Source organism: Orcinus orca, chromosome 7 (assembly GCF_937001465.1).
Source record: "Orcinus orca chromosome 7, mOrcOrc1.1, whole genome shotgun sequence".
Classification (NCBI taxonomy): domain Eukaryota; kingdom Metazoa; phylum Chordata; class Mammalia; order Artiodactyla; family Delphinidae; genus Orcinus; species Orcinus orca.
Window position 1 is genome coordinate 27344377 of NC_064565.1, and position 17989 is coordinate 27362365.

General features: G+C 36.7%; 1 protein-coding gene across 2 annotated transcripts in view; it reads right to left on the minus strand.

The window, feature by feature from the left end:
- Window positions 1-17989, minus strand: part of DARS1 (aspartyl-tRNA synthetase 1) — a 67480-nt gene that overhangs the window by 36656 nt on the left and 12835 nt on the right. For both annotated transcript variants that reach the window (XM_033420327.2, XM_004265448.3), the window contains exon 4: window positions 13211-13313. In XM_033420327.2, the coding sequence (XP_033276218.1) occupies window positions 13211-13313 (103 nt within the window). The remainder of the gene's footprint in view (window positions 1-13210; window positions 13314-17989) is intronic.

The window sequence follows — 17989 nt, forward strand, 5'->3', positions numbered from 1 at the left end:
TTTAAAATTTTAAGTTCCCTATCATATACCCAACCCCCTCTTCCTATAATCACTGTTTACCATACTCCTCCACATTTTTTCTCATTTGCAAAAAATATGGAATGCATCATAAATTTTGTGTCATTCTACTACATTAGTTTTGTTCATGTTCTCCGTATTTAAGGTTGAAGAAGCAGTTTTATTTTTACAGCTCAAACGAAATTGATCTTAATAGATACAAATACCTAAAGTATTATTATTCCCATGTCACTTTGGCAATTTCCTTTTATGTTCCAGTTCCTGTGTGAAGGTAGGTGCTACTAACAATTTATAGTTGAAAAAACTGAGACTCTGAAAGGTCAAGTAATTAGCCCAAGATCACACAGCTAGTAAGATCATGTACTGATTACTGCACTCGACAGTTCTGTTACAGACTCACAAATTAGCACCAAATTTTAAATACTCCAGAATGCAACATCAGCTCACTTTGAAATAATGCATTCTCATTTTTAGAAGCTCATGAGCTGCCAGATTCCTTTATAGCTTATGTGAAAGAAACTGAAAATAACAGGCCCTTCACAAATAGTTTTCAAAATGCCCAAGAATCATACTGCCTTCTCCGGTAACGCTGATGTATCTTGATGTTCTGTTGTTGCCAGCCTCAACATATATACATCAGAATCTTTGTATAAAAGAGAATAAAGTTATTACTTAAAGTTATATTTAGCTTAGAAGAATTAATCCCATAAACTAGGAACTTTTGACACCAGATTTTAGACCTACTTTTTTTTTTTTTTTTTGCGGTACGTGGGCCTCTCACTCTTGTGGCCTCTCCCGTGGCGGAGCACAGGCTCCGGACGCGCAGGCTCAGCGGCCATGGCTCACGGGCCTAGCCGCTCCGCGGCATGTGGGATCTTCCCGGACCGGGGCACGAACCCGTGTCCCCTGCATCGGCAGGCAGACTCTCAACCACTGCGTCACCAGGGAAGCCCCCTAGACCTACTTTTAAAGCACATATTTATCAAAGTTTTCAATACAAATGTTGAACTGGACAGGGCCAATATAGTTCTGTTTCTGATCCAATAGATAAGTACCTCATTCCAACAAAGAGGTATAAACTATCTAGGTACAGTTGTTCAAAGAGCTGCAATCCAGAACAATATAATAACCTTGCCTATGTTCACCAACTTATCCACATGATGCTCAAGGGGTACCCAAATGCCCACCACCCTCTGGGCCTCAACTGTGGATGATATATACATATACTTCCATCATAGGACCTGTAACATGCCTCTGCATGCAGTTGTTTATTTTTGTCCTGTCCCCAAATTAAGTTCCTTATGTGATATACAGAGTCACTGAATACCCGAGCCTAGCAGAGTGTCTAGACTGGAGCAGGTGCTAATAAAAGTTTTCTAAATCAATGAACCTTCTTCTGAGTATTATTTTGATATTTACAGTTCTAAAAATTAACGTATAAACTGAAAATTTAACCTACCAAGTAAGTAAAATAGTTATTTTCAGGTGAAAGATCTAGAAAGGAAAGAAAATAAACTTGTATGTAGCTAGGTGACTCATTAGAGAATGAGAAACATACTTGTGACTCACAAGGACCAATAAATAACCTAACCACAATGACTAATATGAAGAAAAACAAAATAAAATACATACATATACAAATATTACAGCCTGAGTAAGCCTTTTATTCAGAATCCGAACATCGCTATGCTAGGAGTGGGAGATGTTACATAAGCACAAATAGCAAAATTCAGTTTTTAACACCTGCACTTCAAACGAACTGTAGCCTTTTACAACACTTTAATTTTAAACTTAAAAACCTGCGTTTACATTCACTATAGTGAATACAGTTTACATTCACTATAGTCCTTAATAGCAGTCAATACAAAAAGGCCTACAGGGCCACCTTTAAAAAAACTTGTCTTGGGCTTCCCTGGTGGCGCAGTGGTTGAGATGTCCACCTGCCGATGCAGGGGACACGGGTTCGTGCCCGGGTCCGGGAAGATCCCACATGCCGTGGAGCGAGTAGGCCCGTGAGCCATGGACGCTGAGCCTGTGCGTCCGGAGCCTGTGCTCCATAATGGGAGAGGCCACAACAGTTAGAGGCCCGTGTACTGCAAAAAAAAAAAAAACACTTGTCTTTTCAAGGCTCAACCATAACTAACACAAACTACTCTGCTCATTATTTTTAAATGGCACTAAATAAACAATAATTTTAAAAGGAAAAAAGGGATGACTTCTTGCCTCAGCTCAAACACCAGCTACTAAACATTAGAACATTAATGTCAACATAAGATGGGGATCCAGAAACACTGGCCTGGATAGGTATCCCATCTTCCTGCTTCCAGACAAATTTCATTTAAAGACCTCAAACCATTTCAGAGAACACAATTAAGAATCCGTTCTTAAAGATCTCTAGGGAATGAGATGTGCCAACCTTCCCATGTAACTCATTTAGTTGTTTCATTTCTGTATGCATTTAACCATAAGAAAATTGATCTTTCCAACAAACTGATTAAAATAATGTGTTGAAGAGTCCTGTGGCACTTAAATCCAATTAGTGAGTCAACTTTTCGGATTAGTATTTTGATGAATTGGATATTCCTAGGAAAGATAATTTTGGGAAAACTGACCCCATATTAAGCTTTAATGTAGCTCTTAAGGAAAATACTAAAAAGCTAGAAACTGCTAGTGGTACAATCTAGTCAGTAAGGGAAAGATAAACACCTCAGATTTAATATCTAAAGTAAATGCTAAGATAGTTATCTATTTAAGATATTAAAAGTGACCTCATAGTTTGCCTCTTAAATGATTAGGAAACCCCAGCTGGAACTATCTGATTTGATATTTTTAATAGTGGAGTCCTTGCTTTTTTCCACCTGGTATATGGCCAGAGGGAATAGAGTTAAATGTAGGGCCTCATGGAATTAACATATAAATACCATTATTTCTCCCACTTTTTTGTGTAGGAGTTCATATGTTTTAAATGTCCAGCCTCTTTGGGTTGCCCTTCAAGACGGAAATACCTTGAGAATAAATAAACAGTCCTTAGGCACTCCCCTAGCACTAAAGATAATGACAAGCATTTAATATAAAAAAAGATCTAAGACAGTATGAAAATTAAATGAGGATTAGAAATGGCCTTTTCCTCATGAACGTATTTCTAGCTATGCTGTTTCCTAAACCAAAGATTCTAGCAGAATGGTTAGCTGGCTTACTAACTAAACTGCTAGCCTCCCAAAGTGAATGTGTTACTAAATATTCATTTGAATTATCTCATGTTTCACTGATCCTCAAATTTCTAAAGTAAGCTAAAAACATCTATAAGTAAGAATTTTTGCTTTATTTAATAAGTAATAGAAGCCACTAGCATTTATATGTTGCTGTTCATATGCTGGTTTTTTTTTTTTTTTTTTTTTTTGCTGTACGCGGGCCTCTGACTGTTGTGGCCTCTCCCATTGCGGAGCACAGGCTCCAGACGCGCAGGCTCAGCGGCCATGGCTCACAGGCCCAGCTGCTCCGCGGCATGTGGGATCCTCCCGGACCGGGGCACGAACCCGTGTCCCCTGCAACAGCAGGCGGACTCTCAACCACTGCGCCACCAGGGAAGCCCCCATATGCTGCTTTTAATCATAATAGAAGGCTGATAATATATTAAGCAATGAAACTCACAGAATTTTCCAAATTTTTATTTTCTTATTATAATTATACTCAGAAACTAAGGGATAAAGAGGAATGAGATCCTGAAGAGTTCAGTGAAACAATGAAAAGAGGTGGCCTATAAACCTCTATTTTCATTACAAAAGTGGAATATATTCTACTGGTCCCAGCTGAGGAATAAAAATCAACTGTGCTGCCACAAATACACAATACACTCTTTAAGCTTGGTGTTAGATTATGGGATCAAGAGTATATGGGGCAGGGAGTTAGTAGGGCATCTGCAGGGCAAAAGAAACAAAGAGACAGAGAACAGTGGATAAGGATGCAGTGAGAGTAGTTGTAGGAATGGAACTGGTGTTGTGTGAGGTCAAAAGGGGACAGACAAAACAAGGAGAAAATGGGGAGATTGATTAAAAAAATACAAGCCTTGATGAGGTCCAACAGAAGATTAGGAGGCATTAGAGGTAGAAAGGTGGAAATTATGGTTAGAGAGAATGGCTACTGGAGTTTAAAATGAAATTCTAAGGGGCAAAATCCAAGCTGTGGCCACAGGAGTGAGCTGTCAAAGTGAAGCAATGGTGAAGACAGGGGAGGAAAAGTAAGGAGTTTTAAGGCCAACTTGTTCCATATAGTCACTTGAGAACATTTAGAATGAGAGGATGACTCGGAAGAGGAGGAGCAGAATCCTATCAGCCAGAAAAATAAAATGGTTTCAGTAAAACAACCTATTTCAATCTTTGGGCTTTTCATGAACTCAAAAGGTTGGAACTTCTCTCCAATTTACTCAAAATAGTAAGCAAGTTTAGGAGATACTACAGCTGTCTATCCAAATCCCTCTCCCCTTCTTCATTGCTAACCCCTGTTCAGTATCCACACTTTCCCTGGCCAAGTGCTCTAAGGGAAGCTGAGCCCATTCAGCTCCAGAGAGTGAATTGTGTTTAGTCCCAGCCCATCCTGGGAATTTACTCCAGATTGATGGTGTCTTTTCCACAGAGTTTCTCGAACTAGAAACTCTGAAGTCATTTTCCACCTCTTTCTTTTCCTCACCTCCACACATAAGCAGTCAGCAAACAGATAAGACTCCTATATTTGGACCCACTCACTGCACAAGCATTATTATCTCTTTTAAGAGTATAGTTTTGCTTTAACACTTGTTCTGAAAATGTGAATTAATTCCAACACAATTGATATATTAGGTATCAATCTGAGCATAATGAGAATTTTGTGTTTGCCTATACCAGATTTCACCTGTGAGAAACACTAGGCCAATGCAGACAACTGTACTCAGGTGAACTTAGCCACACAGGAATACATAAAACACACACCCCTCAAACATCTACCTGCGTTACAAGCCACACCCATCCCCATCTGGTGGTCCAACTTTCCTTCCAATTTCAGACAGCCTTCCTTGTACCACTTGATAATAATTTCCAAGCTGCAACTCTTCTGATACCCACTTCCACTCAGAAACAGTATGTCTTTGTAAAGATAAAGTGAGAGATTTATTGTATTCATGTATTTCTCCACCATTCAATATGTATAAAACTATTCTATGTTTTTAATAAAATTAGGTTCTTTTTATAAAACTATGTCACTGATGAAGGTTGTTTTTATTTTTGGCTGCACAGTGTGGCACGTGGGATCTTAGGTCCCCGACCAGGGATCAAACCCATGTCACCTGAATTGGGAGTGCAGAGTCTTAACCACTGGACCGCCAGGTAAGTCCCTGAACTTTTTGACTGTTGTGCTATTTACCTATTTTCTGCACAAACCTTAAGGTTTTTATTTCATACTTTTGCATAGCACAGTATTTTTTTAGGAATGCATTTATTACAATAACAGAACTGACTGAATATTAGCACCACTCTACAAAAAGTTAACACAAAAGGACACCCATACCTCAATGTCTAAGATCTCCTCCTTTGCTGACAACAGAGCAATTCTAGCAGACAGAAGTTTAGTTTGTACAAGTGTGTTACAAAGAGCGTGATATGTTAAGGAACAGTATCAGTTATCCATACAGCCAAGCTCTTTCATTTCCTTCCTGAGTCCAGAATCTTGGTAAAGGATAAATTCCTATTTTAAATTCTGAGTGTGGTCTTATTTCCACATCACTTGCATACACCACACAGCTGCTTTGTTGAGTGACTTTGTGTTTTACTTCTCACAGCAAGAGCGATAAGAATATGTATAAGATGCACTGTGTGGCAGTGCTGATGATGATAAGGAAAAGGCAACAGATTAAGCAAAAGAAGATGTAAACTTGCCTACTGAGCTTTAGGTTTCATATTTATAATTATAGCTATCAAATATTTTTATATTAAAATTATTCAAGAAAAATAACTGTCTTTGCAAACATGAAACTACTTTCTAACTACCTTCCCCCCACCCCACTGTTTTTACTGCATGCTTTTTAACAATGGGGTGATTCCTTAGGAAGGCAACTACTGCTTTATGCTAGAGGAGACAAGCTCATTAGCATTACTGATGGTTAGAAAAACATTTCATTCCTTCTTTGGAACTGTTTTTAGCATCAATTTATGACAACACAAAAATCTTTTTTTATTACTTTATTATCAGCTATACTTTTTAAAACCAAAATTATTATTTTTCACCAGTTTTCGTTCTCAAAAACTTGAGGACAGTATTTAAAAGTCATTATCACCCTCAAGAAAAAAAATAGCTATCTACTCCTTGAGGATATATACCAGAATAAACTGCACACTCTAGAAAAGATACTTTTGAGGCAAAAAGCAACAGGGTTTCCCTTTTCCAGTCACCAACGTATTTCAATGACATTAAGGTTGTATTCTAAGTGAGCTACATATAATGTGGAGGGCTTTGAACTAATATCCTTATGTAATCTTAGAGAGGCAGGATGACACAGAAGCATGAGCCTAGAGTCAAAGAGACCTTAGTATTCTAAGTATCAACGTTCTTATCTGTAAAAAATGAATAGACAAGAAAAAAAAAAAAAAAAAGACAAAATGGTATCCACACCTCACAGTACTGCTATGAGGACCAAGGGGGAAAATGCAAGTATGGCACTCTGCAGCTCCATACTTAGTATACAGTAATAGTTAGCTATTATTGCTGCTACTGTTACAATCAAATCTGTTATTTCCCCTGTACATGAGATAGGGAAGCTACTGGTGACCACTGCACTGAACCTTTACTGGGGTGCACCCCATAAATATAAAAATTCATGGTAGATACTGGAAAGCTTGGCAAGATAAAGTAAGGGCAATCATCATACTAAATTTTAATTGTAGATTAAGTTTCTTAAATATTAAAAATAATTATTTCACATGCAATAAAAGTCCAAGTATAGGTGTGTATGGGGGAGCGTTTTTCCATGGCCTTTCATTTAAAAAATATAAGGTCACTGAAGAGTACCCCATCATAATTTATATAATCTACTCAATATACACAAGATAATGATGGGAGGTTAGCAGCATACGCTTTGTATGAATAGTGTTTTTACCTTTTATTTTACATTGTTTTAGGCACCACAGTTTTAAGCCCCTCAAAGTGCTTTTTTATACTAGATTGTCACAATAAAGGCCTAAAATATGTAAGAAATCCTATTCTATATTGATATATGCTGACTGTTATTATTAATAGTGCAGATAAACTTGAGAGTTGGTGAAAGCTAGGTGATGACCAAAATTATAATTTTAGGCAGTCAATAGCTCATATATTTCAAAATGATTTCCATTTGATTCTTATTTACCCCCTTCTCCTCTCCCCCTCAAAAATGAATAATGGTGAAAAAGACATATTCTAAGCTTTTCTTTCTCATATTTACATATTCTAATAGCAACAAAAACTATTAAAATTTAAACACAGAAACTTGAGTATTAAAAGTTTTCAGCAAAACTGGCAACAAATTTATTAGGTTTCTGGTTGTCAGAAATAATCTGTTGAATATTACTGTACTCAGTGAGAAATGAGCTCCACAGATCTACATAGCTACCCATATTCAAATTAATAATTTTAAAATCCTGGGCAAGGTATAATAAAAGATTAGTTGAAAAGAGGACAGGCTATAAAGTTGCTACATACTAGTTTTTCAAGTAACATACCAACATAAAATGCTTTGATGATATAAACTAACAATTCATTGAGGCAAAGAACTCAAAATGCCCAAACATGAGAAACCATATATTTGCCAGTTAAATCAAAACAGCACCTGTAAAACATCAATTGTGTAAATATTTTTTGAAATAATAAACCACCTTTTCACAATAAAAATCTGTATTCCAATTCCGAGACAGGCACAAACTTGGTTTATATGTCAAGTAACTTCTTTCAATTACAGTGAATTAGTGCCACAACTAATCTCAGGCTTTAATATTTCCCAGGCAAGTAGAAATAAAAATGTTCAAGAAGGGTCTTAGCTGTAAAGAATGAAGAAAGACTAACATACAGTAAACAATTTATGAAGTCATGTGCCTAGTCAGTGAGGAGCTGAGTCTCTGGGCCACTCTTACATTCCATTGCCCATTGGCACGTTGTAGAAGTTAAAGGTTTAAATCATCCTAGTAGTTCTATGATGACTTATTTTGTGAACCCAGTTTTCTTCACCAAAACCCCAAGAATTTTAAGTTCAAAATAAGCTTGGTAAGAATTAAGCACAACTAAATATGGCATAGATCAGTGGCCTCTCTTGGCAATATCAGGGACCCTCAGTAAACACTTAAATTAGTTTTATCATGTTACTTAAATACCTACAAGTATAAAACTAGTAGAAATAAATGCCTTATGGTTATAGCCCTTAACTTGAAATCAAAGCGAATTTTTACAGTCTTTTTTTTTCTCCTGGGCCATGCTGCTCACCTTGTGGGATCTTAGTTCCCAGACCAGGGATAGAACCCGGGCTCACGGCAGTAAAAGTGTGGAGTCCTAACCTATGGACAGCCAGGGAACTCTCCTCAAAGCGAATTTTTAAAGAAAATTGAAACAAATATTAAAAACAACAAAATTCAAATTAACAATATTAATTTAAGGTTTGTTAAAACTAAATTGCTGACATTTGGTTTACTGTATAAAGCTGTAGCCTCATATCCAGTTCTAGATTTAATTTTCTGTATTTTTATTTTAATACTAGCAATATGAAGAATGCTTGCTCATAATTCCATAAAACATTAACTTTGAAGTTGACTCAGGATAATTTGGCCTCATAATTAACCAAAGTTCTGCAAAGAGCAACCAAGAATGACAATTTAAATAAAATACCAGCTGATAATTTTATAAAACTATCTTATTCCAGTGAAAGTTAATAATGTAGTATTGTTAATTGAAATTTGAATCAAATGGGTATCTAATCTGATAAATACTAGAACTGGAAATAGAAACATTTTTCCTTATATGGAAACTATTGTACTATTAGTTATATGCTGCCCCTATATAGATGAAAATAGGATTCAATAAATGTGCTTGAGCGGCACAGGCTTTTAAAGTTCATAATACTTCTTAACTACCAAGTACCACCTAGTAACCCAACTTGTCAGCAGGTCACTATTCAAACTACAGTGAAATCTTCATTTGTACAGAACATGGATATCATCGGCTTCAGTTGGCATGAACACAATTTACACAGCAGTTCTCTGCTGTAAGTTAGCCTATAAAATGATATGGCATAGTATCCTTATGGAACTTTAAGATAATCACCAAAATGTACACTAAAATTTAAAAAAATATAGAAAACTTCCAATCTCCCAAGAACACATTTGTGGACCCCAGAGAAATGAAAAGAGAAACCAATCAGTGAGGATCATGAAGAACATGGGCTTAATAATAAGCTAAGTGACAAAGAATGAGGATTTAATGAGTAAAACTAAAGCCTTTAAAATAAGAAGTAAAATTAGAAAAGAGGTCATTGTAGACATGGAGCGATTGTCCAATCTGAAGCATGTATATTGAGAAATAGTGGGAAATAACAGGGGGAACCAGCAGGTAGAATTAATATTGAACATGGTTGGAAATAGGAAGCCATTAAAGATTTTAGATAAAAATAGCACTTAGAAAGAAACTTCTGGCAAGTATGGACTTTTTTTTTTTTTTTTTGCGGTACGCGGGCCTCTCACTGTTGTGGCCTCTCCCATTGCAGAGCACAGGCTCTGGACGCACAGGCTCAGCGGCCATGGCTCACGGGCCCAGCCGCTCCACGGCATGTGGGATCTTCCCAGACCGGGGTATGAACCCGTGTCCCGAACCTGTGTCCCCTGTATCGGCAGGTGGACTCTCAACCACTGCGCCACCAGGGAAGCCCAAGTATGGACTTTTTAAGAAAAGGATTTTGAAGGATGAAGAAAAAAACAAACACATCTTTTTCCTAAAAGTTCTGAAAGTTCTTTAGAATTTATACTACAATTTCACTTGATTTATTATTATTTATAAATAGAGCAGGTAATTTTCAAAGTAAAATTTTTCTGCTCTTGATTTTCTTCTTTAAAAATTGGTACTTTGAATATAAGATCATACTACTGCCTTTCTAACAGAAAGGACGTGTGCTTTAGACTTGTTACCAAGGAAGATCAGGATTTCTGAACTACCTAGAAGTAGCGCAAAATCACATAAAGACAAGCTGACTGACATACCAGGAGCAACAAATCATGTTCCTAAGAAAATTATCTTATCAACCAGCCACAAAAATTAAAAACTCATCATTTTTCACCATAGGGAGTCATGAGAATTTTCCTTTTTCACAAGGTAGCAAAAACTATTATACATTTATTGTTAATAACTCAGGACAGATACCTTAACATATGAGTAGTGCCAAAAGTTAAATAATTGTAACTTAAGTTCTACATGTTAAACCTATTGTATAAAATTGGGTCCATTTTGGGGGCTTCCTTGGTGGCGCAGTGGTTCAGAGTCCGCCTGCCGATGCAGGGGACACGGGTTTGTGCCCCGGTCCGGGAGGATCCCACATGCCGCGGAGCAGCTGGGCCCGTGAGCCATGGCCGCTGAGCCTGCGCGTCCGGAGCCTGTGCTCTGCAACGGGAGAGGCCACAACAGTGAGAGGCCGGCGTACCCCCCCCCCACCCGCCACACACACACACTGGGTCCATTCGCCTGTATATAACCAGTCAAAGGCTTTATAATATGCAACAGCTCTATTATGAAACCATCTTTTCCCACACATTACTAATTATATAAAGTCCAGTTTTTTAAATGAACTAAAAATAGCTACATTGTTCTTTGCTTTAAAAAAGAAATCAAAGTCACAACTTAATTGTTAAACCTGAATTAAGATTAAAATCAGATCTCAGGAATCCCCTGGCAGTCCAGTGGTTAGGAATTGGCTCTTTCACTGCCGGGGCCTGGGTTCAATCCCTCGTTGGGGAGCTAAGATCCCACACGCCAAGTGACGCAGCCAAAAACAAAAACAAAAACAAAACAAAGAGATTAAAATCAGATCTAGATCTTGATTGAGTTCCATCCACTTCAAGATTATGAAATCCAGGTTAAATTATCTAAATTCTTCCCTTATTCTAAAAAAAAGATCATGCATACACTATCCCTTTTAGATAAAAGCCATTCTTTAACATATATTATAAGGGCATTAGTGAACTAAGTTCTGTGCACAAGTATCTTTTCCAGCTGGTAAGCTTTGGTTGACATCTGATATGGTCAACTGCTGTCAGTCAAGTCCCAGGAGTTTCTGAGAAGATCCAAAATAAGAAATAACTATTTGTGGACTACTTTAACGTGTCTGCCTCTAGAGATATCAAATGAATTGACTGTTCTCTTGATAGTAGAATGCCTCTTAGTGATTAAGGGTAAATGGGATTTCCAAAAGACTTTCAGACGATAATCCTTTAAGAATGTAATATGGAGGTTATAATGCAGTTGAACAAAAAAATATATTCTATATGAACTATCAGCTTCATATATTAGTTTTCAGAACCAATTTAATATATAAAAGACAGAAGCCATAAAGTTTGTTGACTCGAAGTTGACTTTTCCTCAGTATTTTCCAGTATATTGAATATAATTTAGCATATATGTCTGTGGTTTTCAGGGGCTCTCTGTGTAGACAAAGTTTATTTCTAGGGACCACATTTACTATGTCCCACTTCATAGGATACAGATTGACCTGAAAAGTCTAGGTGACAAATGCACCCCACAAGCATATACCCTTAAGGACTAGGTATTAAAACAGCAAACCTAATCACCAAATGATACAGGTAGAAGAAATGAAAGTGACAGTCTCTGGGCAGCAGGACTGGGAGATAGGGAGAGGTAGGGCTAATGGTACTGAGACCTCTGAGCACATCAGTAAATTGATGTAATTCATGGCACTGGAGTCTTTAAACCAGAGGGCAGGTATTGCTATGATACAATAAAACTAAATTGGATAAATAAATCTGTTAACCAAAACCAGTTGCTAAGCATCCATTATATGTAAACCACTGTGCTGAGGGAGTCAGGGAAGGCCCAACCATAAATTAAGATATTAAATTAGATGAGTTTTTACTCTCCTTCTAGTTCTAAAATTGATAATTCTATCTATATTAACTCATCTTTGAAAGCATATATATATATAAATAACAGAGATAAAAATCAATAGAAAATAGGGAGGGTGGGAGGGAGATGCAAGAGGGAAGAGATACAGGGATATATGTATATGTATAGCTGATTCACTTTGTGATACAGCATGAAACTAACACATCATTGTAAAGCAATTATACTCCAATAAAGATGTTAAAAAAAAATCAATAGAAAAAATGTAACATTTACTCAACTGAATTTCTTTTAAAAAATATTTATGCCTATGAAGTACTCTACTACTTAAAATTTTCCATTTTTCTGAGTCTTCTTTGATCATCATGGAAATAAAATTTCAATTAAATTGAGAAAAACATGCAAATATAACTAGCCACATCACCAACTCTTATAACTTTAGAGCTCCAGCAGGCACAACCACTACACTATCTCTGTATCCTGCCCCTTGTAAATTGAACAAAACAATAAGCTTCTATAGGAACCCTGAGCCAGACAATAATACTTTTATGGGGGGAAAAAAGCAAACTTTACTTTTTTTTTTTTTTAAACCTTTTTGGTGTCAAAGTTAAAAGCTGTAACATGTTAGCGCATTTGTTTTACTTCTTCAGGATGGAATCATTTGCAAAATCACATTCTTTTATTTTAAACACTTCTATTATTTAGTTAGAAAACTTGTTGCTTAACATGCAAATCTCAAACTAGGGGAGGGAGGGAGGAAATGAAGCTCAACACACACAACAAAATAAAGTTGCTTTGCAGTGTTGACGCTGCCAGGCTTTTTGTAACTCTACTTGAAAGTAAATGTGACTTGTCTGTATAGAGTGCTGCTTCAGCAGTTCCAAATGAATTTCAAGTCTGTGCTCCATATTTTCTCTTTTATAACTTTAATGTATTCAGCAACACTGAACTGACAATTTAAATAACTACATTTTTAAACAAAGGAAGCGTTGATGTTAATGCATGAAAATGGTCCAAAGCCCTGGGAGCCCCGGTTCCCACCACTGTTTATTCTGACAACAGGATATAATTGCTTACTTACTTGGCAGCAAATTTAACCATCTGCTTGCTTGCGTGGTCTCCCACGGCTGCAAGAGCCTGGACATTAAACTGCTGCTGACGTAGGACTAAGAAGCACTGCTTCCCTGAAGAAGACAGAAAGTACATAAGGGTATTAAGGACATGCTACTTCAGGTTTTACAAAGAAGAAAAATGCTTCTCTACTTTATAATTGGGCCCAAATCTACATCCCCAACAGGGACATACACATAGGTATCTGGCTTTGACAGCCAAAATTCCCATACTCAGTTAACAAGCTTTAAAGAAACCCAAGTTTCTCCTACGCTTTTAAAATGCTTGTTATGAGGGTGTAGGCAAAGCACCAATTTCAAAAAATATTATCAACCAAGAAAATTATTTTGTCATTGTAGGGACTTATTAAACAAATTTCAAGTAACTTCAGATCACTTTCAACATTCATTCAATAGCTAGTATACTCTACAGGCAAAGGTACTATGCTAACCATCATAAGAGCCTCAATGATGCAACCATAAAAGTAGTAATAAAGTGCTTAGTCACAAGAACATAAACATTCTACGGGGGTGGTTCATTTTATTTCCTACCAAAGTACATTTCAAAGAGCATTTAGAATAACAGGCTAGCTTATTTCCTGTTCTATTTTTCTCATTTTTCCTTTATTGTCTTCCTAATTCTTCATCCTTTATAATAGTTCCACTTTTTTTTTTTTACTCCAAGTAGGTTTTTTTTTTTAATTTTAAAAAAATTTTTATGTTTTTGGCTGTGTTGGGTCTTCGTTGCTGCGCAGGGGCTTTCTCTAGTTGCAGCAAGCGGGGACTACTCTTTGTTGCGGTGCGCGGGCTTCTCATTTTAGTGGCTTCTCTTGTTGTGCAGCATGGGCTCTAGGCACGCGGACTTCAGTAGTTGTGGCACACGGGCTCAGTAGTTGTGGCTTGTGGGCTCTAGAGCGCAGGCTCAGTAGTTGTGGCACACAGGCTTAGCTGCTCCGCAGCATGTGGGATCTTCCCAGATCAGGGCTCGAACCCGTGTCCCCTGCACTGGCAGGCGGATTCTTAACCACTGCACCACCAGGGAAGCCCTACTCCAAGTAGTTTACTTTGTCTATAAAAGATCATTCTCTTTATGCCCTATAACTAGTTTAATTTCTACATAATACTGGGCCTCTTGACTCCCCCTCCTTTCATAAGCAACTGTCATTCCTTATTCTTAACCTTTTGAAAAATAATATTCATAACAGATCCAGTCACTCACCATCTTTGTGACAGGTCTTTTCTCCAAAGTATATCCTTTTTAAAAGTCTCTGATCAAGTTTTAGGAAACTACTTCCTCATAAAACACGTTAAATCTTTTCCAGACCACTTTTTTCATCAGATTGTCTTTCAAAACGTCAAAAGGTTTTGTTGTTTAAACTGAGAATTATTTTTACACTGAGAATTAGCTTTGCCTCCCCTGGTCCCACCAAAAAAAAGCAAAAACGTAAGCAAACTTATAGTTAATACTTTCAACATACAGTTTTGAAATGCAAATCTGAGAGCAACTGTGAGGTTAAAAAAAGGTTGCAAACAGAGTGCCAAGACAGACACAATCTATGGACTTCCAAGTCATATATGATTGACATATTTTTACCACTAAATAGATTTTATTTTCCCTTTCCTTTGGAGTATGATCCAGTCGCTAAGTAAAATCTTAAAAAAGAAAGTTACATGAACTGAACAAGTTCAAAGGGATTTTAAGATGCTGAATGGATAGAGAAATCTGCAAATGAATCAAATGACATTATCCCAAGAACTACTGAAACCACAGCCAGATATTAGCCCACTTAGAACAGAATGTTAGCATGAAATGGAAGGTAACGTGCATGATTTAGTAAGTACTTTAGCTGCTCTAATAGTGCAGACAGAGGAAGCACTGACCTGGCTGCACTACAAAGCAATCTTGTGATGAACTCCAGTGCTACACAAAGAACTTGAGAGAGAATGGAGGGCTCTATAGTACTTATAAAGGGTGAGCACAGGAAAATATCTTTAGGTCAGCACTAAGGGGTGACATTTAGTGTAAGGGTTTGGTAAAGAGTAAAATCTTTTTAATCAAAAGACATAGGATCATATCCTATCATTTCCTATGAAGGGGCCTACTGGAAAATATTAAACTAATTATGTCTCAGTTCTTCATCTGCAAAATGGGAGAAAATAACAGTATATTACTCATGGAGTTTTCTTGAGTTTTCATTTATAATCTTGAAGATTATATAAGTAATAAGTTTAGAGTTGTGACAGATACCCAATTAATGTTAACTGTGAATTAATGTTATTAATTAATATTAATCGTTATTACTATTACTAATAGGACCACTGCCACTGCCACCTACTTATCTGAAGACTGATGACCATTTCTGTTTCACAGCTGAATTACTATGTCCAAAAACTATGGTGGGTGCTGGGAACACAAAGTAAATATTTGTGACACTCATGATAGACTATTATGTGAAAATAGTGATAAAGCCATACAAAGAGTACAATCATAACTTTTTATAAGAAAGATATTAAAATTGACTGTGTAAGAAAAAACCATCAAAATGTGAAGTTGATGGTATAGGAAGAAAAACACCAAAATGTGGCTACTAATGGATGGGGAAATCACAGGGAATTATTCTGTTCTTCATATTTTCTGAACATTCTACAATAACCATGTACCACTTTCCAAATCAGAAAAACTATTTTTTAAGAGAACAATACAAAGAGGTAGCTACAAAAGAAACGTAAGGGTTGAAGGAAAATCGTGGCCATGTTCCAGATTCAACACAAGCAGTGAGTAGAACCTGGGAAGTTCAAGAGGCTAAACATAGAAGCAAATCACTCCTAAGACCTGACATGCCTGCTAGGGAAAAGAAATCATGAAATCAATGGTTATGGGTAAAGTAAAGAATGTTCACTGTTCTCTTTTAATGTTTAATGTGTTTATTGTATGTAATTCTAAAAATTAAACCTTATTTTTTAAAAAAGCCAATAGATGGGAGGAAAAGGGTGGAGAGGTGAGACCTTAGCATATTATATTATAAACCTACAGTAAGTAAAAATGTACAGAAACAGCCAGATTAATGCAGCATAAGAAGTGAGAACAGACCCTATTAGAGCAAAGAGATTCTAATTCTAGATGGCATTCAGGAGATAAACTAAAAAACTGAGTAAAAACTGGAACTGAATATCAAACTGTACAATAGAAAAGGGGAGGACTTTCTAAGTAGAGCAAAAAAACCACTCTGGGAAAAATATATATAATTGCTGAATGACACATAACCTATATGAGTTAATATCTTTAATACATAAAGATCTTAAAGATGTATGAGTAAAGAACACTGAGATCCCAATAGATAAATGCGTAATGGACTAGAACAAATACTCTAAAAGAAAAAGAAAAAAACCTAGTAAGTAAACATAAGGAGAAAAATATTACTGGAAACAAAAGTAATGCAAGTTGAAGCAAACAATGATGATGACACATTATACCGCTCATACTAGTAAAGATTTAAAAATATACAATATCATACAATGCTTGGAAGAATTAAGTGAAAACCGTTCCTTCATAACTTGTTGATAACAAGGTAAACTTGTACAATGCTTTCAGAGATCAATTTGGCAGTGGGCATTAAAAATGGGCTTAAAATGTTCTCTGATTCAAGAAATACATTTCTTAGAATATATGTTAAGGAAATTAAGTATGGAAAGTCTTAGTGACAAAGATGTTCATAAAAGAACTATTTAAATAAAAGAACTGAGGTTCTATTATTACTCTCTATTTATGTAGTCTTCAGTACTGCAACAGATGTGAACTCTAGTGCTATGGTCCCAAGTTTTCCGTGTTCAAAGCACTTCTAAATACTAGAACCTTGAGATTTCCCTGGTGGCACAGTGATTAAGAATCCGCCTGCCAATGCAGGGGACATGGGTTCGAGCCCTGGTCCGGGAAAATACCGTGGAGCAACTAAGCCCGTATGCCACAACTACTGAACCTGTGCTCTAGAGCCCGTGCACCTAGAGCCGGTGCTCCGTAACAAGAGAAGCCACCGCAGTGAGTAGCCCCCGCTCACCACAACTAGAGAAAGCCTGTGCGCAGCAATGAAGATCCAACGCAGCCAAAAATAAATAAATTTATTAAGAATAAATAAATAAATAAATACTAGAACCTCGATGGTACACTCAGAAAGACTTTTAAAAGACTTAAAAAATTAGTACTGGTTTCCTGGTAAACAGAGCTGTCCACTCAGACTACCTCTTATCAAGTATTTTTGACACCAAGTTCTTGAAAGGTGTTAGTAAACAAAATTGTTCTTTGTCTCTGGTCGGTGATACACTGCAATTCAATGTCTTGCAAGGCATTTTCTTACAGACATTGGTGAGTGATAACAAGGGGCAATGTGTGTGTGTGTGTGTGTGTGTGTGTGTGTGTGTGTGAGAGTGAGAGAGAGAGAGAGAGAGAGAGAGAGAGAGAGAGAGAGAGAGAGAGATCCCTTTTATATAAATTTAAAAAACAAAGGATATGCTCATATTTGTAAATGCACTTTTTCCTAAAAGAATATACAAGAAACAACAGTGGCTATTTTGGGGGGAAACAGATTGTGATCTGACAGAGGAGCTAGATTTGTGAGACTTCCATTTGTCCTCTTTTTTTTTAAATTGAAGCATAGTTGATTTACAACACTGTATTAATTTCAGGTGTACAGCAAACTGATTCAGTTATATGTATGTATTTTCAGATTATTTTCCATTATAGGTTATATATAAGA